Genomic DNA, 19,258 nt, shown 5'->3' with positions numbered 1-19,258 from the left:
ACTAATTTGGGGCATCATTAGGCTATTTCTGCAGTCAAATATACACTGACTTTTCCAACATCGCCCCTTCAAGCACACGATGACAAAAGGAATCACTATAGGAAGGTAAATGGACCGGCAGACGTTAAATTCCCCCCGTCAGCCAAAAATGACGTGATGCTGTTAAATAAAAGGGATGCCTAAAAAAAGGTAAACGCTATAACATCATATCAGCAGGAGACATGTTCTTTCCTGGGCAGGGGTCTTGCTCGGCTCAGACTAAACATTGAATCAGCAACAAAGACCCCCAACGGTGAAATCCTCCTTCCCACTGCCAACTGGGATGCATCTGGCTTTTATTCTGGGGGGGGGGGGCATCGAGACGGCACCGCAGGAACTGCAGCCCCGCTTTAACTACACCTGTCCTCTTTTCCTTCCGCTACCCTCGCACCCCCTGAAGCTCAGCCCTTCCCTGAGGTGAGAAATGCCGCCCCGTGGCCCCAGGAAGCGCCGCGCTCCCCTCCGCTGGCGGCGCCGCGGCCTCTTAAACGCTCATTTGCAAAATAAAGAACCATAAATTGCATCTGAAAACAGAGTGAAAACGGCCATGTAGTTAAATCCACAAGATCCATCTTTGTAATACACAGCACATTTCTCCCCAGCGCGTCGGCTTACACAGAGGGACACAAACGCACAGCGGCTCATTGACTAAATCAATAATGAAGCAGGCGGCCAGCGGAGTCTATAAACAGGCAGAATAGAGAGTAACTCATCTCTAACAGTCTGCCGTCTCCTGAGTGTTAAAACATGTAAATTTATGTAAGAGCCCATAGGAAACACATATTTACAATACGTTTAGGTAATCACAAGATGTGCGGAGACGCGTCCGGGGCCCCGGAGACGAAAGCAGTCAGTACAAAAATAGTTTTTATGTGTCATTAATTCCCTCTGCATTCCCAGATACATCCCCCTTTTACCGCAGTAATACAGTAATCACTCACAATCGCACAGGAAATTATCTGCACTCATCTGTGGAATAAAAAAGCGCAGGGGCAAAACAGGCGTCCCATTTTAGCTCTCTGCTGCCTCTTTAATGTTCATCTGGGAGCCGCATGGCTGCCGTCCGTCCCTGCACAGGGATGAGAGTCAGCTCCCGCAGCCGGAGCAGCTTAATGACGATGGGACGTGGATGGTGGACTCGTTAGGCACAGGCGCCGGCACCTTTTTTCACGCTACATTGAGCAGCCAGGACAACATAAAGGGTCATGTGCGGCGTTATGGAAAACAGAGGCGACTCTCTGCTTATATTAGCTAGTGATAAGGGGAAACAGTTCACCTCTGACTGATGTCAATGCAAAACAGAGTCAATCCTGGCTATAATAATGAACATTTTACTGATTCTGATGGGAGACAAATAACACAGGTCATTATCTGCCCGTCCATTACTCCCTCCTTCTGCAGACTGCACATATCAGGTTATTAGACAAAACCATCGAACCTGATGAAAAACAAGACAAACCCCATTTTCACTGGAGAGATAAAGGAATCAGGTACGTCTGATGCAAATGTGTATATCCCTAATGTCATTCCAAAACATTAAATATTCATCTCCGGCTGTCTGAAAAAGTGCAGGAGAGCTAAAGTTCCTTGAGTGTGTCCTCTCGAGGCCAAAAAGCTGAGAGGAGGCCTTTACATCAGGCTTCTGCTACCTCCTACAGGCCGAGGATATAATTACACTTTACACAGACCAGAGGCGATTTAGTCTGTTTTTTTTAAATCATGGGGAAGGATATTAATTTAAGAATTTAATTCGACATGTGTCCCTTTTCTATATTAACTGCGTTTAAAATTTCTTTTAAATAAAAATTTGTCATTTTGAGTACCTAAGTTCAGATCTAGGTTCATAAGGTCAAGGCTGCATCAGCCAGCAACTGTACTCCCAAATATTCCCAACTTACCGCTGTAAAACTCTTTATTTCCATATAAATCTGAAGGGTGTGAGTGTGAATTTAAAATGCACCAGCTGTCAACGTCCATTTAAATGTCCACCAGGTTTTATGCGAAGCCATCCGGCAGCCTACGTTAGCCTCCTCAGCTTGCACAGGAAGATGGGACCAAAGTTAGCAGCTAAGTGCGGGACGACCATCTCCCCCAGGTGGAGGTCACGGGCAAAGTGAAAGGTGTTCCTAAACATGTGTGTGAGGGGTCGCAGGTCAACAACCTGAATGTAGGTGTGATTGGGACCAGGGTGAAGAAAAAGAGAAGAGGATGGTCAAATGAATTATGATCAAATGATCATCAGAGGATTAAAAGAAATTATGAATACTATTAATGTTTCTGTTTTTAGGATTTATTTTTAATAAAAGGTCAAAAATTTAACTGCTTTTGCTCGTGCATTCAACAGCAAACTAGTGATATATAGTTAAACTGGGAATCTGACTGACCTCAAGCTGGATGCCGTGGTTCTCCCGGGCCCAGGCAATGGCCTGTTCCACCACACCTGCGTTCTGGTTTTGCGAGAGTGTGCAGGTGGAATACACAATCTCCCCACCTGGACAAGCTGCTTCAATGGCTGCCCTGCAGGGTGGTTGAGGTTAACTCGATATCTTCATCTAAAATAATTGCAAGCACAGAAACAGGTTTGAGACTAAATCTTACTGCAGCAGCTGGAGCTGGAGCTGTGGCAGTCGTCGTCTCTCCCCAGTCCTGATTTTACTGAATATGTTGTTGTCATCCTCCAACACTGAGTGTCTGTCTGTGGTGCAGGGGACATCAACCAGGACCTGAACACAGAAGAAGAAGAAGAAGTGAGGTGGTCCTCGGAAAAATGCTTCACAATCTCTGTAGGAAAACAATGATCAAGCTTACTCGGTCAAACGTGTTCCGCTCAATTTCACCCCACTTGGTGCCGTCGAGCGTGGAGATACGAATTTTCTCATTAGTTAAATGCTGCTTAGGAACGTAGCTGCGTAGGACTTTCCTCAGGCGCGATGTTCGAGACACGGAAGAGTCATTCACGCACAAAAAACCTTTTAAAAAAATGCAAAAATGAAGGTTTAGCTACAACAGAGCTCTCGTGGGCTTCAGGATGAATGTCGAAAACAGAGTTATCCAAGGATATCCAACGATCCAAGGAAAGGTCTTCTTACCTATAGAATAGGTCTGAAGTAAAGCCAAGGTCTTGCCTCCTGGAGCTGCACAAAGGTCCAAAACACTGTGGCCTTCTTGGACGTTCAATGCAAGACAAGGGAGCACAGACGCGGCATCCATCAGGTAGTAACCCAAGAAGCCACCCTGGTCTGGTCTTCACAGAACAAAATCATGGAAAAAATATTTAGAATTTATTGTAACCACAAAGGCTTACAAAAAGCACTGTTCTACCAACACTGTGTTACAAGATTTGAATCAAACAGCTAAACAAAACCCACGAGATAAAAATCAAACTAAGCTCACCTTGCAGGTTTAAATCTCGAGATGTCCCCTCTTGGAAACACAAAGCACCTAATATTAGGGCTAAGCTGTAGAGCAGAGAGCTGCTGATAAACAGCGTCCCCATCTGCAGGGTCAGACGGCTGGACTGGAGAAAAAAAGTAGAGCTAATTATTCATAGACAGTGGCTGTACTTCATACAAATTACATGTTTCTGTGAGAAAAGTCAGTTTTGGCCATTTCTTTTAGCAATTCGTAATTATACTGTGTCTACTTAACAATGTTTGTGTTATTGTGTTACCATAGGTAAGTTATTTTGTGTTACAAATCCCTAAATACTGAAGACAATACCACCTAATCTAACAATATATTACTATGATTAGCGATCAATGCCTCTCATAAAAAAATAGCTCTGATGTAGAAACATGAGGCGCGCGCCCACCTTCTGTTTCTATGTTACTGATGAAATCTCTGCATCCCTGAGCTTCAAGGTCTTCCAGAAGAGCGTCTTGTGAGAAATTATTAAACAAGGCTCCGTACTTCCTCTCTGACAGCAGAGCACATCGGACGGATGGCCACATCTGGCCCAGCTGGGCGCTGTATGTGGCATCAAAGTGCTGAAGGGCGAGGTTGGTGGGAGGATGCTTGGGACGTGTGGCAGCCTTTCCAAAAAGAAATAAACTGTTTACCAACTTTAAATTATCTCAAGAACATATAAAATTATTTAGAACACTGGGTTTTTCCTTAAAAAAAAGAACGATTTAGTAATTAAAAGCTTATTGTGTATCATTCAAAAATACTTTGACACTCGCAAATTCTTATGATTATTCTAATCCGATTTGACTCTTACTGCAGTCACAACTTACCCATTTTTCTTTCACCCGGTGTCGTTTTGGCGTTAAACATCTTAAATCTTTAAGTTTTCTCAGTAGAAGTCTGGTGTCCGTGAACAGCGCCATCACGGCGTGCAACAGATAATCGGGTTCGTCTTCGCTCATTCAACCCACACGAAGGTTCCGCAGGCGTAGACTGAATAGAAGGCGGGGCTTACATCCAGCATAACATGATTGGCTTAAAGGAAAGTCACATTTCCCTGTCAACCAATAGTAAATTACATCCGGTTTAACATAATCGCCGTTTCCTGCGTGTGACCGACCTTACGCCCTCAGCGTTTCGGCTTTTTAGCTAGGACAGTTGTCCTCTGTCGGGAGTTTTGGTGGATTTAAACGCAGAAATCATGGTTTTCGAGAAGAATATGCTCACATACGGCGATCCCGACGACGAGGTACTGAGAAGTTGATATTTATTTTTGTTTTGATAACTTATCTTGGGGCAGTAGCAGTATTGCTACACACCTTCGTGTGGTCTCTCCACCAAGAGTCAATAATGTCACCAAACTTGAGTGATCTTAACAAAATGTTTGAGGTTTTTAGAGATACATTGACCCGTGAAATGTCATTCTTTTATTTTTGTTCAAACTATTTAAGTATGAGAAATAACTTTTATAATGTACATTTACTTATTACTGATCAGGAGGAGGATGTCCCTGAAGAGGAGGAGGAGGAGGAAGAGGAAGACCTGGTGGTAAGTCCATAGATCTGACAAATATCCACACTTATCTTGATTCCAGCAAAGAACTTGCTTGACATGGCACATTTTTGGGCTCAGGCAGTTATAATTGTCTTATAAATGTGTATAAAATATTCACTTGAAGCTTTACAACACATAAAAAAATTAAGCACTGACATACATTTGCATGAAGCATCATTAGATATGAAAACAGAAAGGTTTTCCTTGTTAAAAAGCATTGTGCTGCACTAATAGCTGTAAGCCATTATTAAAGAGAATTTTGCATTAGCCATTTCTTATTTTGTAAGTGTTCTGAGATGTTCTTGGTGGATTTTTGTTGACACACTGGTACAATTTCACCATTTTCAGGAATATGTCACATTTGTTTTGCAGGACCCTCTAGAAACAATTAGAGCAAAATGCGAGGAGTCTGAACACTGCGTACACACAAAGGAGCGTCTGGAGCTGTGCGAAGCCCGCGTCAGCTCGAGATCCAACACAGAGGAGGATTGCACAGAAGAGCTGTTTGACTTCCTGCACGCACGAGACCACTGTGTAAGTGTTCAGAAGTGAAGAAAGCATGTGCCCTGGTCTTTTTGATGCTGATGCTAACGGTGTCATTCTTTTTTTGTCCTTGCAGGTAGCACACAAGCTGTTTCATAACGTGAAATGATCTGCCCATCCAACCGCAATTGCAGCTGTAAAATCATGGCAACTGCTGGAAATGAACAAATCAGAGCAGTTGTGACCCTCCTGTGTATTACTGTAAATGCTTTTCATAGGTTCTGCCCCTCCATGTGTGCATTCAGCAAATGATCAGGTGGTGTAATTGTTAGGTAACAAATGTACACTAAATGGATGTAAAGTTTTCAGATGCTTATGCTGTCATTTCAGATGCATTTATGGTACATTGTAATTTATCCCAGGTTAAGTCATGGATGAAAAACAATAAAGGCTATTTTTGATTCCACTGTTTTGAAAATGCATTATAAGTTTTTCTCTATTGTGATGCAAGATGTACATCTGAGGTTGAAGCGGAGGTGGTTCTTAAAGTCCGCTAACTTCTTGGCTGTTTTCTCAAGCTCTCGCACCAAACAAAGGGTATCTTTCCCAAAATGTGATGCAAGATGTTTTTCTCTGCTGCTTTAAAAGCATTTGTGATTCACAATTACCCTGCAAAACATTGTCCCTGGATTGTGTGACTCACCCAGACAGATGGAATGTCACTGTTTATTCTAGTTTAGTTATTCAAGGTTATTCTAAATTTAAAAAAGTAAACTAGTTCACAATAACTCAATCTAAAGCACGCTTAATAAAAACGGACTGGATTACAGAGTAAAATTTAGATTGTGAATTAAAAGTGAATTTGTATTAAATTAATACAACACAACTGGTAGAAGCTAACTAAAACTTTATTTGACTCCACAATAAATTATAGCACAAAAATAAGCTGTTAAAAATGTAAAAGTAATGACCATAAGGGGGCAGTGTGGCGGCGCCGTTGTGAGGTCAACCGTTCGTCCATGGCTGCCGTCTCTTAAAACCTCATTCTTCCAAAAGAAATAACACGATTACGCGTACAAAAGTCATGCACACAATGCATAATATTAGATGAGACTGATGAATTCAGCAATAGTTTTCTTTGTTGTGAACAAAGTCATCCATGGAAACCTGGTGCAAGACAGAGGTGAGACTAGTGAGGAAATTTCCAGGGATTTTCAGCAGCTATTTTGAGCTTGACCCTCACCTGCATGAGCAGCCTCTCCTTCCTCAGTTTCTTACAGAAAGCAAGAACATCTGGATCCGCCCTGACCACCTGGGGGTCAAAGTCCATGACCCGCAGGCCCTCCAAACTCCGAGCCCGAGACAGAGCCACGTATGCTTGGCCGCTCTCAAACACACGTGCCAGTGAGATTTCAACACAATCCAGAGTCATTCCCTGTAAATGAGCAGGAATAAAGACATTTTGAATCATTTCGCCACAGACCACATAACAGATGGCTTTAATTCCAGTTTATTCTCAACTTGTCAACACATTCAAAGTGGAAAAAAAAAAGATTTCCTGCGTGTATCATATATATTCAACTGTATTAAACATGAACATGTAAAACAGGTTTATATAGTTTTTACAGGACTGCAGCCCGAGGAGGATGAATTCTTATTTAAAGTCACAGAACAGTTCAAATTTAACTGGTACATTATTCCTAAAGCAAAAAACTGAGAAGAAATTTAAGTGAGCCTTGAAATCAAAGTACCGGTATGCAACTTATCCATGAAGATGAATCCAGCTGATGGTGCTTAAAAGCACAATAGAGAAAGAAGATAAAAGGAGTTATTTTAAATCTTTTGTTGATGGAGTTTAGTGACCAGTGAATGCATCATTTGTCAGGCTCTGCTGTGAGTGCTGAAGACACTTCATCATCATCATCATCAAATTGCCAGAACATGTCTTTAGCATTGATACAAAAGCACCGCTGTGGCTGATGGGAACGCATGACTTCGCCCATCTACAAACATGGACTCAGACGGCGTCTGAGCTTCAAGGCCAACTCGAATTAACTATTAATTACAACCCAACACAGGAGAAACCCCCTCCTCCAGCGCTCTGCGGGAGGCTTTCTGATCGGACCTGTACTGACCTGGCTCTTGTGGATGGAGATGGCCCAGGCCAGCTTGAGCGGCAGCTGCTGCCGACTCAGGTGGATCCCACCGCCGGATTTAAACACCCAGCGCTCCGGCTTCAGCACTTCTGTGACACCGCACAGGAAGCGCACACGTGGGAGCCCTGAAGATGCAGGAAGTGAGTCAGAAAATATCTATGCAGCGATGTCAAGGTGCCATTAGATACTCTGGAACCGTTTTTATGAGCTGTGACGTTAACATCAAAGTCTTCTCCATTTGAATTAAAGATAAGTGCAGTTCAGTGGAAGAAATGTCAAAGTATTCCTTTTGTGCAACCGATTTGTGTCCGACCATTTTTTCCAGACTCGAACGCCACCACGACTCCACGTGCTCCGTTCACCAGGCCCCGAGTGATGTCCAGGTTCTTTGTCAGCATGACCTTGAGATGATTGGAACGTCAGTACTCGTGATCCAACGCGTCCGATCACGTGGGCATCTTAAGAGGAGACACATAAGGTACCTGAGCTCCCACTTTGAGCTGGATAATTCTCCCCACAGGGGAGTGAGCATCAATAGTCTTCACCAGAACCGGGTCGCTGTCCAAAGCCTCAAAAACACGGACTGATCCTAAAGGAGAGGAGGCCAATTTAGTTCGTTGTCCCCTAACTGAGACCACAGAAGCATAGTCAACATAGTAATAACTGACCACCAAATAAAGCTTTTGTGTGTCTCAACTGGAGCCAATTCAATAAACACCTGAAAATACCAAAATCGCACCTGGAAGCTGCTTCAGTTTGTTCTCATTTGTGAGCTCCACGTCATCCTTGTGCGTGCACAACCGCGTGGCTAAAATGCCGTCTCTCTCAATCTGGTGATAGGCGCTTTTTAGCAGCTTGGTGGTTACTTCCTCCGTCACCCTTGAAGGTGTTGAGAGGCAACGGTGAGTGTATATTGGGGGATATAATTGCCTGTTTTTTTGGCTTTTTTTTTTTACCTGCCCACCCTCACCGCCTGCAGGAGGGAGATAAACGATCGGTCGGTTTGCCTCCGCACTTCTGTTAACTCCATGTTGACCTGGATGACCTTCCGCCAACTCCTGGCCTGAGGCAGCACAGGCACAAAATGCACTTTTACATGAAGTCAGCAGCAAACAGACATCACGGGCACACGGATGCGTGTTCGAACACTCTGGTCCAGGGTGGGCTGACCTGGAAACAGAAGCTGGCCTTTTCCTTTCCCTTGGAGACGGGAGGCAGCTGGAGGAAGTCCCCACAAACGATCAGCTGGATGCCCCCAAACGGCTGAGGAGATCTCCTCACCGACCTGTAACAAGAGGGGCTGAAATGCTCAACTTCCTGTCATATCACTCATATCATTCATGCAGGCTTCACTCAAAAGTTTCATTTCCAGTTGTGTCACCTGGCGACGGCCTCCAGCTTGTCGAAGAACTGAGCCTCGACCATGGAGATCTCGTCGATGATCAGGTGCCGGCAGCTCGTCCAGTGCTGCAGCACCCCCGGCCTCTGGGCCAGCTCGATGCACTGCTCCACAGGGGCAGAGCCCGAGCCGATCCCTGGGAAGAGGACACGTGGACGCAATGTGAACAAACCGAGGGACAGAGGCTACAGACCATGAATGAACAACACGTGTGTCAACGCCAAAAGCACAGCTTCTGTATATTAAGATTTAATTTAAAAAAAACAATGCGACCCCAGAGACATGTCTAAAACATCCCACTCACACGCGCTCAAAATTCTTGATTATATTAAATATACATTAAAAGAGAAACAGACATCGCTCAAGAAAGGCTGCAGATTTTAGCAGTTGTGCTAAAAATAACAAGAACTCATGAAAACTGAAGGGCTTAATTAGCTTCTGCAACACAGCCACATTTCAAGGGAGAGAAAATTAACAATGTTGACGTCTGCATCTCCCCGTGACGAGCCTGTGTTTTTATAATCACTTTGAGGATTGCTTAAAGAAGCACCCGCTGGCTGACCTGCAAAGCTGTGTAACGTGGTCCCTCCGATGTGGCACGCAGCCACCCCCGTGCTGGCGGTGGCAAAGGTGCTCTTTGGGGGAAGCGAACCCATGATTCTCTTCAGCAGGAAGGACTTTCCTGTGCCTGAAAGAGATATTTAAATCAACACCAGTTCGTTGAACATAAGCGTAACAGGAAATAAAAGTAGAATAAATGGTGAGAATTAAAAGCAAAGGCAAATACAAGCGTGCATGAACGTGCCTGCGCTTCCTGTGAAGAAAACATTCCTGCCAGTCAGCACAGCGCTGAGGACAGAGGCCTGCTCTTGACTTAATTTTCGAGAGGGCAGGGACAGGATTGGTTTCTTATTGGGGTTGGCCTTTACCTGGAGCAGCACACACAAGTTGAGGGATTTAACACTGTTTGGGGTTGTGCACACATTTTGAAGGTTTTCAGATACTCACAGGGCTGAAGCTGGCGTCACTGCGTGACCTTTTGACCTGCTGACTCCTTCCTGCCACAGCAGTCGTGTTGGTCCGGTCCCTGAGCCCCAGGGGAGCTGCTTGACCTCGCAGCTCATTGGCCTTCTGGATGTCCTTCTGCTGGAGGGGGCTGATGGCCATAAAGCTGCGGGGCAGAGAGGCTTTCAGCTTCTCCCTCTTGGTCAGTGGCTTCCCAGCCCGCCAGGCCTGGTGTTTGATGCTCAGAGTCGTCAAGAAGAGGCTGAGCTGGTCTGGAGGACAGTTGGAAAGCAGCACCTGGATGTTCTCTGGGACCAGTTTGACGGTGCACTTCCCATCTTTGGCGAACTTGGTGAACAGTTTAAACTCCTGCAGGCGGTAGCTTTGCGGGACTTTCCCGTCGTGAACCCGGAGGATGATCTCCTGGGACTCATTCCGGCCGAGGATGACGGAGGCTTTGCGGATGAGCTGCCTGCGAGTGGCCTGACCGGAGGCGTTAAGTTGCTCCAGTGTCACACAGCACTGTAGCTGTGCACCATCTTCCCCGTAGAACATAGCCGCTACAAAACAAAAATCTCAATATCTCATATCTCCCTTTATTTTAAAGTGCTGGTCTTTTAATCCTCCTTTCGTGAGCCGTCTGCGAACCAGGAAAAACGCCGAAATTTCAAATCGTCAATGCGTGTAATCAGCCAATGGGAGCACGACGCTTCCGGCCAATCAGGTGGAGGATATTTAATACATCAACCAATGAAACGGGGGAAGGGGCGTGTCCACAACCGCAACGGCCAATCGTTGACGTAACTTGTGATGACGTCGCAATGACGCCGACTGCACATGGCTCAGGATGAGTGAAGAGAATGAGAAAAGATGTTTTTGATGAGAAGACGAGACTGGCTGATGGTTTTGATCACAACAATAGTACCACTACTACTACTACTACCACTACTACTACTACTACTAATAATAATAATAATAATAATAGACAACTAGACAATTAAAAAGAAATGAACAGAAGGCGCTTCAAAGGTGACAGGAAATTTGATTCAAGCAACATACATTTTCTAACATTGTGTATTCATTGTGTGCTGCCACCCGTCAACCACAGTCAGCATCTTTAGAACGGAATCAGAAAAACTGCAAGACCATCGTTAGAGATCGTTTACCAGCTTAAAGACAACTAAAGTTCCTGCCTATTTTAGTTGGTACCTCACAAGTTCTTTATGTAACGTTGCTACAAAACCCATAATGTAACGTTTACAGATGTCCTGTTTTTAAATGTGGATTAAATTCTGACATTTGTTTCTTTTTTCCATCCAGGAAGCTGATCAAAGCCAACCAGGTCTATCGAGAGGCTCAGGAGAATCCTGAAGACTTTCCTCGACTGCATGGTGCCTTCATGTTCACATTGAGTAACCAGATTATTATCACGCTGCTAAATCATCAGAACTATTTAGACCAAAAACACCACAAGAGTCCCCCTTTTGGTCAGTCAGATGATAGACGTTCTAGGATTTGATTTTACTAATTTACTCCTTCTTGATTGACTTTTTACATCAGGCACCTCCTACACCCCGGACTCCCCGGAGCGTTCCACGATGTGCTCTGCTGATGGTGTGTACAGGTGCTCACAGAGCATGGAAAAAGGAGATAAACCAGTTGATTGTTCAATGAGTCTTTCACTCGTTCAACTCTAAATCTTGATCTTGTGACAAAGGTTAATTGGAAGGTGTTACTTCCTGCATCAGTGGAGGCACAAATCTCTACCATTGCTGCAGCTTTATTACTAATCTCATATTTATTTATTTATTTATTACACACTACTTCCTGCACACATTCAACAGTAACGCAGAAAACAGCCTCCTTGAATCAGTGTGTTGAAGAGCATCCATTCATCCATTCCTGGGCAACAAAATCAGTCAGAATTATTTTGTTTGCTGGCTCTTTGTTAGCTTTGCTGCTCTGTGACCCCCCCCCCCCCCCCCATCACCTCCCACCCCCCTTCACAGTACGCAGCTAATGAATGACTGTGGTCTTTATGCAGCCTTAAAGAAACAGGCCACCACTGAAAGGATAAAAAAAACAAGCATACATAAACATAAAAAGCATCTCATTTTAAAGCAAACACGCAAAAAATGATAATTGGACAAAATCAGATGTTTCCAGTAAACCAGTAAGTTTTCCAGCCATCATTACATATTAGTGTTAAAACAATTCTGTTAGAGATGATTGATGAAGAGGACAGAACACCCTTATTATGAAAAGCCACACGTCCTTCGTCAGAACATTTGAATTGTAACCTGAAATGGTTTCCTCCCTCTACTTTTCCATCATGAGGGCTTGAAGATGGCTGTGCATGTTTGATCAGGAGAGAGCATCATTTATAGTAAACATCAGCCTCTGATGATGAGGCATGACTTTTTTTATACTTCGTCATTCCAGATGGACATAAAAACAAACACCAGAAACACTGAACATCCACCACTGAGAATATGAGGAAAGACACATGAACGTGCATTAACCACTTAAAAGCTTTACTGTGGCTGCTAGTGCTAATGCTTTGACTAGTGCTTGGTATGCAAAGACATGTGATGTACATTAGCGTCTGTTCATTAGGTGGATGCAAATGTCGGCGTGCTCGCTCCTGCGGTCCTGACAGGGGCAGTAATGACCAGAAATGTGTTTGTGGTTTGCAGAAGAGCAAATATTAGCATAAATTATGGAGGCGTTGGGCTCCTCACATCACTGTGACAATGGACATGTCCTCAGCCCACTGCAGTAACCCAGCTGAACACCTTTAATTTATACCTTCAATGCAAAGGCAACATCTAGCCTTTCACCCCCCCCACCCCCACCCACACACACACACACACACAGGCTGTCTGAGTGATGTCTTCGGAGAAAGAATGAGAAAGAAGCTTCTAATTATCCCCCTGAAGGTGAAAAAGACCAGCTACAACCCGATTAATTGGTTTGAGGTCAGGACTTCATTTGCAGAAGGTCGGACAGATCCCAGTTAACCTCGTCTGTGCTGCAGACGATGGTGAGTAGTCACTGATTAATGAACTCGAGGCACAGCACATACCTGACAAATACCCTTTTCTCAGTAAGTAACCAGATTTAATCTAACGAGCACTTTCCAGTGGTACCAAATCCCCGTTAGTGTTGAGCTTTACATCGTTTTTGTCCTCAGGTATTACAGCAGAAAAGTCTGTGGCTGGTTGCCTGTTTGCAGTGAAGCATCCAAAGCATGTTTACCAATTACTTAGACTAAGCTGAGTCAATAACTCCCTCTATTTGTAAAACAGATGAGCAACAAATTGGCCAACGCTCCTTCTGTCCAGACACAGGCTGATCTAAAAGCCTGACATTTGCAGGGATGTTGTAGAACGACAGACTAGAAATACAGTTTGTGTACAGTGCAAACAGGAAGTGGCCAGATCCAAAGCCCTGTGGTGCTCCGGTGCTCCAGGTGAAATTTGAGAGATTGAAAGAATCTTCAGTGGCTTTTCACCTTGATTTTTTTTTTTATTGGGCATCAGGTGACCAAGAGGACACGAAGGTCACAAATTACTTTCAGATAAAATGTAATCACACTCTCTCATTTCTGGTGGGAAAATTCAGTGAATTCTACATTTCCATTAAAAAACCTAATAATACAGCCTATGTGTAATGATATATTCTAACATTTGTGTGCTCTGGAGTCCCAACATGACTCTTTCCTTCATGTTTATTACGACATCGCTGCCGCTGAATATCAATCCCGTACGTTCAGCACACTTTTCCGGATGCAATAAAACTCCACGATCAGCACCAGCAGAGCTCATCCTGACCCACATGAAAGAAGAACGGAAGGAAGAAGCGAGTCTCCTTCAATATTACAGTCGGACTGAAGATGACTCAATAACGTGGATAATTTAGGTGAAGTGAAACAGCCTTTGATTGGTCACACTAATAAAGAAACCGCAGGCGCTGAAGTGTTCTTAGGGCTCTGCTCTAGTCCTGAGGAGGCATATCGACCAGCAAAGCTCTCCACAGCCATTTTTCGTGAGGATCAATATCACCATGTAAACACAATGACATAAAACCCCTCAAACCTCCAGGACAGACAGGCTCTGGGTGGACCGACGGCAAATATTTGCACCAATATCACGAAAAAGTCTGTTTTCGTCTGTTACCAGAGAGGGTTCAAGCACAGGTCTGCTCCCTCCACATCTGTGTTTGCATACGCAGCAGATGGATTAAATGGTTCCTGGCGTCTCTGGGACAGGCGTTGGGCGACATTTATGGGGCCGTAAGGCATATTTCAAGCGCAGCAATGCGATTATACGCAGAGTGAGATTTCAAAGCATGTAGAAAATATCGTTTTATCGACTTTCAAGGTTTAAATACTCAAACAAAAAAAAGTACCAGTTTGAAACACTGTTGCACAACATCACTACATCAAAACCAACTGTTCCATTTTCCCTGTCAAAAAAATAGCTGTATTTACTGTCGGCTGCTGACAAACATCCCATTGTTGCCATGGAAACGCACCATTCAGTTCTATGGTGGTCTGATCAGTTCTTTCTGCACCTGATGCAGTGGAGACAAGGTCAGCAAAACTATTCTAAATGAGGCTGGAAGCACAACAAAAGCCTGTGCGTCCAGGTTTGACTCATATGAAACGGTTAGATGGAATTACCTGCTGAGAATAAGCTGTTCAATAAAGATTGAGCTCTTAATTAGGGTGAGACTTGATACAAGAGCTCTTGGAGAGAGCAGCCTGACCATGAGCACTCCAACTAGGCCTGGAATGTTCTCTGATACAGGTGGTGGGAACATCCACGCTAATGAACTGGACCCTGTTCCCTAGCAACCACAGAAGACAGTGACCCATCAGCACCAACCCCCCGCAGACTTTAACGGTTTTACCCGAGATGAAATGGTCGTCAGTTAACCCTGATGACAAACCGCACGTTAAATGCATGCGTGTTTAAGCAAAAATGCAGCTTTTAGACGTTAATTTTGTGTTGTGAGTTACTCTGCTTGGAGTAATGGAATTAAACTGGATTTGGCAGAGAGGCACTGGTATTAGGCCAGTGCTTCTTCTTTTATGAGAGGAAAGTACATTTACTTAAGGAGAGCACAACAGTCCGCTTTTATTTCTCTTTATCAAATAAACTGAATGGAGCTATGGAATACCCTTAATGCATTAAAAACTCTCCCACCAAGTCTGGGTTTTAAATATTCAACCTTCCTGACGTCCCACCTCCCGCTGAACCGTGCGTCATTGTTTTCAGGCTTTTTTTCCCCTCGCTCATTAAGAATCGATCACTGCTGGCAACATCTGCGATCAACCCGAGCCACCGACAGTAACGGAGCCACTCGGCTGGCGTGCTTTAGGTAAGTCTGACAGTCAGGCCTCCCGGAGGCTTCAAAAAGTCAACAGACTTTCCAAACACGAGACACAAACACGAGTTTTACACTTCAGTTGCTTTAATTGGCAGAGTCAGATTTCCAGTTAAGACGCTGGGATGGAGGCACAAAGATGCTCCTGTCAGTTTTAATTAGTGTGTGTTGTGGTGTGTGTGTGTGTGTGTGTGTGTTGTGGTGTGTGTGTATGTGTGTGTGTGTGTGTGTGTTGTGGTGTGTGTGTGTGTGTGTGTGTGTGTGGCGTAGGTCTGTGATATCGAGGTGCTTTTAATTGCTCTTTAAAGGGATTGGACCCACAGATTTGCATCATTACCCCCTGGTTGATACCATCGGCCTGCCTATCAGGTGAATAACGCGTCTGGAGGGTTAATCTTATTTCTGATTTTGTCAAAGACTGACGGCTCAAATCAGGAGAAAAACAGAAAATAAACAAATGCAAAAATGATGCTTCACCTCCTGCGTGTGCTGTGAACTTCCACTTTTTCCCTCTCAAGGCCAGCTGGAGGGAATTTTAGAGTCTCCAACCTGATGCGTATCTTCTTGTATTTCCATCCCCCTTTGTAATAGAATGTGTTGTGTAATATTTACCTGGCAGGTATTTTGTGGGAGGATGACTGTGAATGAGGAATAAACAGTAAACTGGTTTTACGGAACATCGCAGGCGACTGACACAGCCGGTGGCTGAACACACACCTGCAGATTGTATCTTTCAGGCCTCCGACATCCCACACACGTCAGTGTTGGTTTACGTCTCCTCGTGTGTGTTCCCCTCTCGGGCTCCCATAGCAGATATCATCTCCACCCCGGGTCCATATACATCCATATAAATTCATCCTATTACCGCCGTCATGCTCGACGATGATGTGGACTTTTCCATTTGCAATCAAACATATTAAAGCTCCCAGTTAAATTGAACGTGGCAAACTTGTGCGGTTAATGTGATTTCAGCCTCCCACCAGATCAATAGTTAGCAAATCTGGATTAAGGGAGATTTATAATTCACACAATAATCAAATGAACACTAAAGTCCCACACTCAGAAGCCTACGCTACTGATAATATAGTTTCCCCCTGGAGGAAAGTGGAGGTGAGAATGATACCTGCAGTCCTCTCGCCTGAGTGGAATAATGATTAACTCCACGACGTTGGGTTTAACAACATTAAATGAGCCATAACTGCTCTGGGTTGTGGGAAGAGTAGTTAGTGCAAGAAAGATTTGCTACATTTGCAGATTCTAACTATAAAAATACAGAAAATTAGCCTGCTGAAAAAGAAGCTAAACACAGAAACTATGGTTGATGTAGATCTTCACTTCTCTGACTTTATTCCATATCTTGACTACGTCTCTGACTAAGACTGTTTTACAGATGAGGCCTTTTCTTTAAAATCTCCACAGAGCCGCAGATGCATTCTGTGGTGCCATAAAATGCTCAATATCCTCCGACATGGCGAGAAAACCGAGTACAGAGGACATTAGTGCTGATGGCTGTGCTCTGTCTGTGCAACGCAACCAGTAATCGTCTCCATCTAGAGGCACAAAATGAGAGGGGGGGGGGGGGGGGTGTCAGCACTCAAAACGCCTTTGCAGCATCCTTGGCATTGGGAGTATTATGTCAGTTAAATGTGACATTTCTGATCTGTTACATGGTGCAGACTCTAGTTTTCTTATATTCATTCATTTTATTCCTGACTGGATCCAGGATGAGCGATCCTCTCTGTGTTTATCCACACAGCCAAATGAACCATAATCCAATAAAAAGGAGGCATGCCCAAGGTAGGAAAGGTATCAAAAACAATCCGATTAAATAATGGTTAGCCAGGTGGAAATGAAACGCCACTGGCAGGTGACGTGACTATTATCTCCATGGTGAGATATTGGTCCCCATGTGTGAGGATTACAGCAGGTTTGACTAGAACTGGATGGTTCTGCTGGGTCTTCCCGGTCTGGTGTTGGCATGTCTAGCTACAGTGAAGGACCAGTGACCAGGGCAGGGTCATGGGCAGCCCAGGCTGGCTGTAGGGTCCAGAGGTTGATCTGGGTGTTCTGATCCAGAAATTCTCTTGTAGCTCAAATTGCTAAAAGAGTTAGCAGATTAGCATCAGAACCTCGACCACGTAATGATGCCACAGGATGCTCTGGTCAGATGAATCACGGCTTCTGCTTATTATGGCAGCGAGATAGTCATGCAGGAACTGTTTGAGGAGCACAGCAACGGGTTTGAGGCTTTGACTTGGCCCCTTAAGTCCTGACAGAACGGCTGGAATGTTTTTGTTATCACACATGAATAATACAGGATTGACTGATTGTCTCTTATATAGTCCCCTAGAGAGAAGAGATGGAGTGGCACTCTAATTAAATACACAATTAGAATGCCACCTCTCTAATCTTTATATTTATGTGATTCATTTAGTTGATGGTGGTTCTGCCAGCTTCATCAGATCTATTTGTGCTTTAATTGTATTTTTACTAGCAGCCAGAGGGGGAAAAACTAACAGGAAATAAAATAGTGAAGACAAACCATGTTAGTAAAATGGGATATCGTCACACAAAAAGGTCAGGATCAGGGACACAAGTGAAGGAGCCAAATCTTGTCATTTCTCTGACCTGTTAGCAGGATAAATGAGCCTCAGCTCGCAGCGTAAGGAGCCATGCTCTGTGAAGGCAGGAAGCCGTGGAGGAAGGTAAATTAGATAAAGCCTGATGGTGGTGCATTCCCACCTCCAGCGCCGAGCGCTGTGACGCCACCTGAGGAGAACCGCCATCAAATAACAGCAGCTGCACAGACGTCAGCAGCACCCACACTCTCATTCTTTCACTCTGCTGAGAGAGGAAACACAATGTGGAGCCCAGGAGAGGCAGTAAAAGGAGATATTCCTCACATCTGTCTCTTCTCAATCTGTTTTCCTACCCTGAAATCAAATCTCATGTTCTGCCTCTGGATCAAATACTTTGGTTTCTTAGTCATCGTCTGGTGAATGTGAGAAAAAAACTTTATTTAAAACAAAACAGACAAACTAGAGCGAACCAATGGAAGTTAGCATGTTAGTGGGTGTTAAGTGAGGTTACCTGGGAGGGGGATGGCTTCAGCTGCACCGTGTGTGTTTCATGTGCTGATCAATACTTAACCCTGAGTATTGATCCCCCTCCTGACACTGAAAGGGGGTGAGGCTCCTGATATTGGCCCTTTATATTTTATTGCCCAGTAGAAGAGGAAGATGCTCAGTTGAGCCAGTCAAGCCGTCATTGACTGACTAATAGGAGCCCAGGGACCGTTTGTGGGGTCACAAACCAATGACACACATGATAACCACACAGGGTAAATAAGTCGTTATTATAGGCGCTCAACAAGTAAAGGATGTGTGCATGTGTGTGTTTGTGTTTGGGTGTGTGGTTGGGCGGGGGGCTTCATTATATGTAAACACCAGGGCTGATGATGCCCAAAAGCTTTAGGATATTAGAGCACGCACACGCACACACACGCACGCACGCACACACACACGCACGCACGCACGCACGCACGCACGCACACACACACACACACACACACACCTCGGGGGCATCACTGTCTGAGAGGAGGAGGGGAATCTTCTGAGTCTCCACCACAATTCAGCATTAGATCGACCTTTTCTGCAGTGAACATGAGAAATTCTTTCATTTCAGTTGATTAGATTATACTTACAGCCTCTGTGTGTGTGTGTGTGTGTGTGTGTGTGTGTATTGGTGACCTTTTATGCGAAAAAACCATGGCTGCTGTCTGGACCGGTGTTAATAACAGTTTACCTGAGTAATAACAAAAACCGGC

At 44.4% G+C, this 19,258-nt stretch overlaps 3 protein-coding genes across 4 annotated transcripts; 1 reads left to right on the top strand and 2 right to left on the bottom strand.

Annotated features, from left to right (window-relative positions):
- Positions 1 to 1,354: 1,354 nt before the first annotated feature.
- nsun4 (NOP2/Sun RNA methyltransferase 4) lies at positions 1,355 to 4,400 on the bottom strand. The gene is made up of 8 exons (XM_003975728.3): positions 4,275 to 4,400; positions 3,851 to 4,070; positions 3,433 to 3,556; positions 3,129 to 3,283; positions 2,848 to 3,008; positions 2,638 to 2,762; positions 2,424 to 2,556; positions 1,355 to 2,200 (listed from the first exon to the last, which is right to left on the bottom strand). The coding sequence occupies exons 1-8, from the start codon at positions 4,365 to 4,367 to the stop codon at positions 2,057 to 2,059; spliced, it is 1,155 nt and encodes a 384-aa protein (XP_003975777.1). The 5' UTR covers positions 4,368 to 4,400; the 3' UTR covers positions 1,355 to 2,056.
- Positions 4,401 to 4,529: 129 nt separating this feature from the next.
- LOC101074663 (cytochrome b-c1 complex subunit 6, mitochondrial-like) lies at positions 4,530 to 5,956 on the top strand. Its single transcript, XM_003975710.3, has 4 exons — positions 4,530 to 4,693; positions 4,942 to 4,992; positions 5,371 to 5,532; positions 5,618 to 5,956. The coding sequence occupies exons 1-4, from the start codon at positions 4,646 to 4,648 to the stop codon at positions 5,648 to 5,650; spliced, it is 294 nt and encodes a 97-aa protein (XP_003975759.1). The 5' UTR covers positions 4,530 to 4,645; the 3' UTR covers positions 5,651 to 5,956.
- A 415-nt stretch (positions 5,957 to 6,371) lies between these two features.
- On the bottom strand, positions 6,372 to 10,773 carry pif1 (PIF1 5'-to-3' DNA helicase homolog (S. cerevisiae)). Of its 2 annotated transcripts, none has more exons than XM_029831408.1 (12): positions 10,045 to 10,773; positions 9,842 to 9,965; positions 9,599 to 9,724; positions 9,019 to 9,172; positions 8,808 to 8,937; positions 8,594 to 8,700; positions 8,377 to 8,516; positions 8,120 to 8,226; positions 7,951 to 8,038; positions 7,617 to 7,762; positions 6,725 to 6,916; positions 6,372 to 6,648 (listed from the first exon to the last, which is right to left on the bottom strand). In XM_029831408.1, the coding sequence occupies exons 1-12, from the start codon at positions 10,594 to 10,596 to the stop codon at positions 6,604 to 6,606; spliced, it is 1,911 nt and encodes a 636-aa protein (XP_029687268.1). In that variant the 5' UTR covers positions 10,597 to 10,773; the 3' UTR covers positions 6,372 to 6,603. The 2 variants fall into 2 exon arrangements, with proteins under 2 accessions (XP_029687268.1, XP_003975778.2); XM_003975729.3 differs by having other exon boundaries at positions 8,808 to 8,922.
- Between the last annotated feature and the right edge of the window lie 8,485 nt (positions 10,774 to 19,258).

Source organism: Takifugu rubripes, chromosome 22 (genome assembly GCF_901000725.2).
Source record: "Takifugu rubripes chromosome 22, fTakRub1.2, whole genome shotgun sequence".
Classification (NCBI taxonomy): domain Eukaryota; kingdom Metazoa; phylum Chordata; class Actinopteri; order Tetraodontiformes; family Tetraodontidae; genus Takifugu; species Takifugu rubripes.
This window is presented reverse-complemented; position numbering and strand designations above follow the sequence as displayed.